The following is a 9,084-nucleotide window of genomic DNA, read 5'->3' on the forward strand; positions in this document are numbered from 1 at the left end:
CTCATGAATGCTGATCAGTATATTAATGACGCTGGCAGTTGTTCTTTCGTTACGCCGAATCCTGACAACAGGCAGGGAAAAAGCAAATCACTTCTCAGACACTGGTGAATTCCTGCAAATTGAATTATAAATTTGGCCTGTTCTGGCAGTGTAGGGATATCTATCTATAGACTACCTATATTAATAATATTTTCCTTGGGGACAGCTTCGATATACCAGACCTATATGATAAGATTTGACAGAACTATATATTATAGGCTATCCAAACAAGCCTTTGTGATAAAGTTGAAGATTATATATAATATTTATATAAAACACTTAGCTGACTGACATTTCCCTCTGGAAACAGCCGGTTGACCCCAGAGTGGCGAGGACCTGTGTTTGGACCGGGATGAACAGCTGTATTTCCAGACTTTGACATTTGATGATATATGCACAGTATTAAAAACATATTTAGTAGTGCTGTCAGTTAAACGCGTTATTAACGGCGTTAACGCAAACCCATTTTAACGCCGACAATTTGTTTATCGCGCGATTAACGCATAGACAGTTAAAGAAGGATTAATGTTCTTTCAGATCTAGCTAGGAAGCACAGGACGCCAAGACCCGCCCTACGGGGGTGGTTAGGATAGCCGATTGGTCAGGGGATAGGACCTGAACAAATGGGGTTACGTTACCTTGGACACCTGGCCAATAGCAGTGATTGAAGGGCGGGTCTTGGCGTGGCCATAGCAGACCGGAAACAAAACAGACACACGCTGCAGCCGCAGCCGGAGCCACACACACTTGTTTGGGCTATAGGCCTAGCTAGCCGTGTAGCTTGCTAGCCGCGTAGCTAGCTAGCAGGCTCGTCACGGCGATTAGCTTCGGAGCGAGTCGTGACTCTACAGTCAGGGAGAGAAACAAAGAGTCTCCCCTGTTCTTTCTCTCCACGCTGGGAAACCTGCAGCAGGGAAAGTTAACCCTCTCCTTGATTTTACGTTGGTTATGGAGAAGGAGAACCAGGAAATGAGTCGCGGAAACCATAGTCGCTATGACGACCAGCCACGCTCGCCTCATCAATGGAAAATGGAGGTAACACGGGGCTCCAGACTGGACCGAATGGTCTGCAGTGTTGTTGAAGTCACGGCGATGCAGATAAAGTGGTTTCTAGTGTGGTTACAGTTTTTCATAACTTCACGCAGACAGCGTTTAATTAACAATATGATATTAATGTCGAGCCGAAAGTGGTCACGGTGCTGTTGACGTTATATTACACTTCCTCGGAGACGAACAGACAGGCACGGTGGTTTCTGACCCTGGGCACTGACTGACAGGCTGAGGTTGTAAGACAAGGCAACTTTACTTCTACAGCACCTTTCAGAAACAAGGCAATTCAAAGTGCTTTACAAACATTAATGAAAATAAAACAGGCAAAAAAAATTATACAAATACAATAATAAACAATATATATATATATATATATTTTTTTTTTTACTGTCATGACAGCGATGGGGCTGTCAGTTTACCTTATATGTTGCATCTTCAAAAGTGACATTGAATTTGAAAGAGCACACTGTAATTTCTGGATTTATTATCAAAGTATTTATTAGTAATACAGTGGAAATTAGTATAAATGTGTATATTTGGTAAGCATGTTGATTTACAGTGTGTGCCCCTAACTTTTCTGGTTGCGCCCCTAAAATTTTCAGTTTGGAGCCACTGTGCTCCTAGTGAAAAAAGTTAGTCTGGAGCCCTGTAACAGAGTTACATTATGTGACAGATTATTAGTTCCAAGTGAGAATGTTAGTGAACACTACGTATATGCCAATGTTGTTTTCAATAAAAACATTTGCACAAAGCAAGCCGATCCACCTTTCCATGTTGATAAGAGCATTAAAATGAAAAAATATAATGGGACAAAAAGAAATCAAGGGACATTTAGAATAGATAAAAATGTGAGATTAATTGTGATTAATCATGAGTTAACTATGACATTAATGCGATTAATCGCGATTAAATATTTTAATCGTTTGACAGCACTAATATTTAGCTATTTACACTGTGTTCTGCCATTATGTAATGCTAGGGTATTTGATGCTATTCTGTATTCCATCCAGTCAGGCAATCTCCTCCTGCGCTCCGTAGCAGACAATGTGACGGTGAGATAGCGCTGATTAAATATTAATGACACATTTTTAGTAAAGATTTAAGTTGGATTTTACATTTTACGTTTATGGAACAAGTATCAGTACAAGGGTAAATAACACTGCTGGATTTAATCGTCATGGTAATGTGGATGATATGGAGTGAAAAAATGTGCGTGAGGCATCAATACTTACTAACATATTATGAGTAATCGTTATTTCCACATTTACTTTCTGCAGTCTGACCTCAGTTCACCACCTCACCATCTGCGTCGCCAATTCCCATTGTCTCCAAAATGTGTGAACGCATGGGTCAGAGTTTGCGTGGAGGACCACACATTCTCCTGTGGTCCTCGTCGTACGCACAGTTTCAGCCCCGCTTTGTGCGTACGCCACCTTTATAAATGAGACCTCTGAAACTGACGTGGTTATTGATATTCCTGGAGACTTTTACTTTTACTCCTCTACATGTACAGCCATAACAATTTATGTAAAAATACGTAACAGATGTTTATTTTAGCTCAATTACCAATGATATATACATAATTTATGGATCATATTTGCCATTTACCACTGTGAGATCACATTTATGATCATATGATCATTTTCGTTTTTGTGAGACAAGGAAATTCAATTACAAAAAAGGTTTAAAAAAATTGAAACAAGATTTTTGATCATTATTGGTGCTTATTTCTTAGAACTTAATCAGAACAGGTGAAAGTGCTTGAAATGAACAACTATATAACTTTGTGTGGGAATAGCAGGTGCAGAAAGACAACATTCGCGCACACAGGATGCCCTGTTCACTGAGATATGTCTGCACGGTTTTGTCCATCCCAAGCTCCTTGCACGCTCCAAGAAAGTTAGTGCCGCAATCAGATCTGAGCTGTTTTGCAGGGCCTCTCTGTGTGAAGAAGGGCCTGAGAGCATTAACCCTAACCTTAACCCTAAACATAACCATTGCCGCTCTGCCTGGAAGGTGACTTTGGGGGCTTAAAACACCAAACAAGTCAGGTGGCAGGTCCACCATGCATTGTTCTTCGAGCTTTCCAGGCAGTTTGCGGCAAATTATGCATTTGTGGAGTACTGCATTAATTAGTGCCTTTCCTCCAAGGATCCATAATCCTGCTGCCCTAATGGCTCCTTCTGTCAGGTGACGGCCTTGGTGTTGCACATCATGGTTATGTCAGGTGAGTAGTAAAGACATGTGACTACCTTTGGGCAGAAGTTTTGGGTTGCAAGGTCGGAGTGCTTTAGTCGGCCTCCAACACAAATGAGATTGTCTTCCAAGGTTGGGCTGAGTTTCTGAGTTTCTGGGAACGGCTTTGTTAATCCTGTTTGGGAGAGAAGCTTGAGCAGGCTGTTTGGATTAATAACGAGGTCCTGTTTAATCGTGTTGGTCACCAGAGAGAATAAACGGATATCATCATAAAGAGATCCTGTGTCACGGTGTGGTTAATAAAATAAACTTAGCGCAATCCACTGGTTAAACTGGTCCACTGGTTAAACACATATTGTTCATTACATCAAGACACTGTCATACACCACTGACCATGACTTTCACACCCTGTTATATAAATATAATTATATCAAGTCTCTACCTGCATCATTGCATGAACTGTCATGGTTAAAACCCCTCCCCTTCCCAAAGGTATATAAGGACCTGTAACTGTCTTTTCCCTCCAAACCACACCAGGCAGAACAAAGATTATTGATGTGAGTATAATGGACTTTTTCACATTGTATTGTCTTCATTATCATTGAAATATTTGCCTGGAATTTTTATATATTTTTTTGATTATGCTAGATTACAGAGTTTATTCCTGTTAAAGGAGACTTTTTTGCGTCGCCAATACACCTGACCAAGCGCCGCTTTTTGACACGCTAGTAGGCCCGTATTCAGAACTTTAGCAATACAGAGGAAGTTTATTCAGAACAGCATCTCTGACTCGTTGGGTTACTCTGAATGTAGTCTTGCATTGCCAGCTCTATCTCCACAGCGCTGCAGAGGAACGATCCCATAAATGACCAGTTGTCGATATGGACTAGGCTAAATGTTTTTGGCTTGTTTGTTCATCCAGGCTTCCTGCCCTCCTGGTTGGAGACAGTTTGGCTCTCGCTGTTTCGGTTTCCACATGCAGACAAAGACCTGGATCAATGCAGAGGTACAGCAGTTATTATCTATCATAACACATGTATGCTTAATACCAATGTACTCTAATACTTTACTGCAGTAAAACTACTAATACCACACTGTAAAAATACTCTGTTAGAGTAAAAGTCCTGCATTGAAAGTATGTCAATATCATCAAGAAAATGTAGCTAGTTAAATTATTAATACCAGTAACTAAGTAGCCTACATTTACTGTTAGTGTAATATAGTATTTTTACAGTTTGGTATTAGTAGTTGTACTGAATTATAGGATCTGAATACTTCTTACACCACTGATTAAAAGTATAAAAATGTCCCCTGTGACTCTAAAACTGCCCTGAGATCTGTTAATAATGTGATTATTATAAAACTGAATATATTGTCTCCATTAGATTTTCTGCCAGAACGCTGGTGGGCATCTTGCCTCCATCCACTCAGCTGCTGAACATGGATTCATCAGAAGCCTAATTAACCAAGTGTCCGGCGCAAACACACAGGCCTGGCTCGGAGGCAGTGATGCAGGGCAGGTGAGACTTTTATCATCACACAGGAAGTGATGTCGCTCATCTCTCAGCCTGTTCTCATGAAGGATTTGTACATATAGCTGTGAAAAGTAAATAATCTGTATGTAGTCCATGTATTTACTACTGTCAGCAGCACACTGACTGCTGCTGTATGAGAGCGTGAAGATCCTCTTAGAGCGCTGACACACCAGGCCGATTGTCGTCCGTGGGACAGTCTGGTGAGGTCGGTGACTCCAGTCTGTTCGGTGTGTCCCGTGCCGTCGTCAGTCTGGGGGGCTGTCGGCCTTCATTTGGTCCGACCTGACATGTTTGGTCGGAGGGGGGGCAGTCGGGACTTACCCGGAAATGACGAGCGCAATGAGGTGACTAGAGTCTCTCAAAATTAGAGATGTTAGTATCGGTATCGGCTCTGATACTGTCTAAAACGCTGGTATCGGTATCGGGAAGTACTGGAGTTTATGCACCGATCCGATACCACGTAATAAAGCCCTAAAGAAAATCTACGTTAAAGTAGTTTATTTAGGTTCTTTTTCTGTTATAACTGACTGTCAAACTGGAGAATAAAAGAAAGTTCTGGGGCATTCATTATTTGTGTTTGTTCATGTTTCACAAAGAGTTTAACCTGAGCCAGACTGACAACAAAGATAGAAATAATATCACATCCATACAGGGATAGTAGTATACAGCTGTTAAAACATAATAAAATATGTGACCCACTGGTATCGGATCGGTACTCGGTATCGGCCGATAAGCAAGTTCAGGTATCGGAATCGGTATCGGGAAGCAAAAAATGGTATCGGACCATCTCTACTCAAAATCTGAGTAGAATCTTCTAAACTGACCTTTGTTGATCTGATATGAAGACAGATTCAGCAACTGCATCAAGGCCTATTTCTCTCTTCACATGTTTCCAGAAACACGTTTCAGTGAACTATTTTAGTCCAATATGAGATCATATTCTGAACGAGACGCCATGACAGTCTGGCTTTCAATATTCGGAGAACACAAACCCAAGTGACGCGTTCGTCCAATCAGCTGCCGGTTTTCTTTTCTTGGGCAACATTACAGATGTACTACGTCTCGTCTCCTCTCGTCTTTTTGGTCTGTTCTGTGGCAGTTTTTTGGACCTCGGGGACGCGACTCATCATATCGACGGGGTTTTCTGTCAAGGGTCGGCCGTCGGCTATGTGTGTCTACACCTTTAGGGAGGAGGTCGGGGGGGATGTTAGGCTCCTAAAACACAGGGCTTTCAAGCTGGGGAGCAGTGTTCATGTCCTGAAGAAGTTAAGGAGAAAACACAAGACTTTCACCCAGGAAACAGGTGTTCATGTCCTGAAGAAGTTAAGGAGAAAACACAAGACCTTCACCCAGGAAACAGGTGTTCATGTCCTGAAGAAGTTAAGGAGAAAACACAAGACCTTCACCCAGGAAACAGGTGTTCATGCCCTGAAGAAGTTAAGGAGAAAACACAAGACCTTCACCCAGGAAACAGGTGTTCATGTCCTGAAGAAGTTAAGGAGAAAACACAAGACCTTCACCCAGGAAACAGGTGTTCATGTCCTGAAGAAGTTAAGGAGAAAACACAAGACTTTCACCCAGGAAACAGGTGTTCATGTCCTGAAGAAGTTAAGGAGAAAACACAAGACTTTCACCCAGGAAACAGGTGTTTATGTCCCTGGAGTGTTTTAATCCAAAACACGTTTTTTTTCCAATCTAGTCATTTTGGTGTCTAAACGTCGTCGCTGCATGACGCACAGTATCAATTCAATTCAATTCAATTTTATTTATAGTATCAAATCATAACAAGAGTTATCTCGAGACACTTTACAGATAGAGTAGGTCCAGACCACACTCTATAATTTACAAAGCCCCAACAATTCCAACAATTACAGTAATTCCCTCAAGAGCAAGCAGTGCGACAGTGGCGAGGAAAAACTCTCTCTTGGGAAGAAACCTCGGACAGACCCAGGCTCTTGGTAGGCGGTGTCTGACGGGCCGGTTGGGGGTGTGATGAACAGTGGCAATAATAGTCACATTAATAATGGAACAGTGACTGGATGTAGCGGGAAGCTGCAGGGTTCAGCAGGAAGCAGCAGGGTTCATGCAGGGTTCAGCAGGAAGCAGCAGGGTTCAGCCGGAAGCAGCATGACATTGCAGGGCACCGCTGAGCTCGGCAGGGAGTGCAGCAGGACCACGGCGACAGCTGGAACCAGGATCTTGGTGCCAACGTTCTCCAAGGAAATATGCTGGGGGAAAAAACATAAGGACTCCGGGGAGTAAACTCCCCAGAAGCTAGGATTAGTAACAAGCATTTCTGGGACTGGATACACACAAATGGTAATAGTAAAAGTAATAGAAAGGGAGAGGAGAGAGCAGCTCAGTGTGTCAGAGGAAGGAAGGAAGTCCCCCGGCAGTCTAGAACTATAACAGCGTAACTATAACAGCGTAACTAAGAGAGACAGGTCATAAGGAGAGGTAGCTTTTTCGGGCTTAGAACTCTCCCCCTGCCGGATCGGGCTTGGCTGGCCTGCCTCCCTCTACTTTGTTATGTATTATTAGTCTAACAATTATGAAGAGAAGCAGGTGGGCCAGTTAGGTGAACACTGCAACTCCTCACTCCCTAACTATAAGCTTTATCAAATAGAAGAGTTTTAAGTTCATTCTTGAAAGCGATTACAGTTTCTGCCCCCCGAACCCAGATCGGGAGCTGGTTCCATAGGAGAGGAGCCTGATAACTGAACGCTCTGGCTCCCATTCTACTTTTAGAGACTCTAGGTACCACCAGTAACTCTGCATTCTGGGAGCGCAGTGCTCTAGTGGGACAATAAGGTATTAGGAGCTCTTCTAGATATGATGGTGCTAGACCATTTAGAGCTTTGTAGGTCAATAGAAGGATTTTAAACTCAATCCTGGATTCAACAGGAAGCCAGTGCAGAGAAGCTAATACAGGAGAAATATGATCTCTTCTCTTAGTTCTTGTGAGAACACGCGCTGCAGCATTCTGGATCAGCTGGAGAGTCTTAAGGGACTTATTTGAGCAACCTGACAGTAGGGAGTTACAATAGTCCAGCCTGGACGTAATGAATGCATGGACTAGTTTTTCAGCGTCGTTTTGAGACAGGATATTCCTAATTTTGGCAATGTTACGAAGATGAAAAAAGGCTGTTCTTGAGGTTTGTTTTGGATTGGCGTTAAAGGATATATCCTGATCAAAAATAACCCCTAAATTTCTGACAGTAGTGCTGGAGGCCAGGACAACACCATCCAGAGCAGCTATGTCTTTAGATAATGAGGTTCTGAGGTGTTTAGGGCCCAGCACAATAACTTCAGTTTTGTTAGGGTTTAACATCAGAGAATTATAGGTCAACCAGGATTTTATATCTTTAATGCACGCTTGAAATTTAGCTAGCTGACTGGTTTCGTCTGGTTTGATTGACAAGTATAATTGGGTGTCATCCGCATAACAGTGAAAGTTAATTGAGTGTTTCCTAATAATATTGCCTAGAGCAGGGGTCGGCAACCTTTTTGATATGAAGTGCCCTTTTCAGAATTTCTTGTTTATTAGTGTGCCATGTTAACATTAATTTTTTTTATGACATCACATCAAAATGTAATATCCAGGGAATCTGTAATAATCAGGACCTTGTAATTATTATTATTATTGTATATTATTATTATGGAAACATGGTTTTAGTATGCAGTCCTGATTGGTGGAAAATGGGCTGACAAAAATATCACTGTCAAAGAGCCTGAAGCGAAAAGTTGTGGAAAAGCCCAGCTTTAATGACGAATGGACTGATAAGCAGGTCCTGTATGCCTCATTTTCAATGAAACGATGCTGTGGCAAAATAATAATAACACAACCAGCATCATTATCAAGAATGAAGAACATGAACATAACGATTGTGTCATTCACGTGCATATTAAGTAGCCACATGTATTTGTTTTGGTCTAATAATGCGTCCATATTTACCGCTCCAGCGGAGAGGATGGTTTCTTCAGACAGCTTAAGTTTATAAGAATTTGTCCACATTTCAAGATTCCCTGCAAACTAAGAAAAATAGACTACAAACCGACAGCTTTTCTTTTAGCTTGTTTTGTAAAAATTAGCTATTTGCAGAGTAGAGCTGTGTTTGTGTAAAACAGCGCGGTGGACAAGAGTGGACTGAGCAGACAGAGCAGATTGAAATATCGCTTTCTACATGTTGATGCCGGTCTACACAGGTGAGTGAACTGATAAGTTTTGACTTTTAACTCACGAAGGTTTTAATGTAGCCTCCTT

General features: G+C 41.9%; 1 protein-coding gene across 1 annotated transcript; it reads left to right on the plus strand.

Annotated features, from left to right (window-relative positions):
• The first annotated feature begins 1,041 nt into the window (after positions 1-1,041).
• Positions 1,042-4,956, plus strand: LOC114564520 (galactose-specific lectin nattectin-like). Its single transcript, XM_028591905.1, has 3 exons — positions 1,042-1,074; positions 4,208-4,291; positions 4,671-4,956. Exons 1-3 carry the CDS (start codon positions 1,069-1,071, stop codon positions 4,833-4,835), a joined length of 255 nt encoding a protein of 84 aa, XP_028447706.1. The 5' UTR covers positions 1,042-1,068; the 3' UTR covers positions 4,836-4,956.
• The last annotated feature ends 4,128 nt before the right edge of the window (positions 4,957-9,084 follow it).

The sequence above is a fragment of the Perca flavescens genome, chromosome 11, assembly GCF_004354835.1.
Source record: "Perca flavescens isolate YP-PL-M2 chromosome 11, PFLA_1.0, whole genome shotgun sequence".
Lineage (NCBI taxonomy): Eukaryota > Metazoa > Chordata > Actinopteri > Perciformes > Percidae > Perca > Perca flavescens.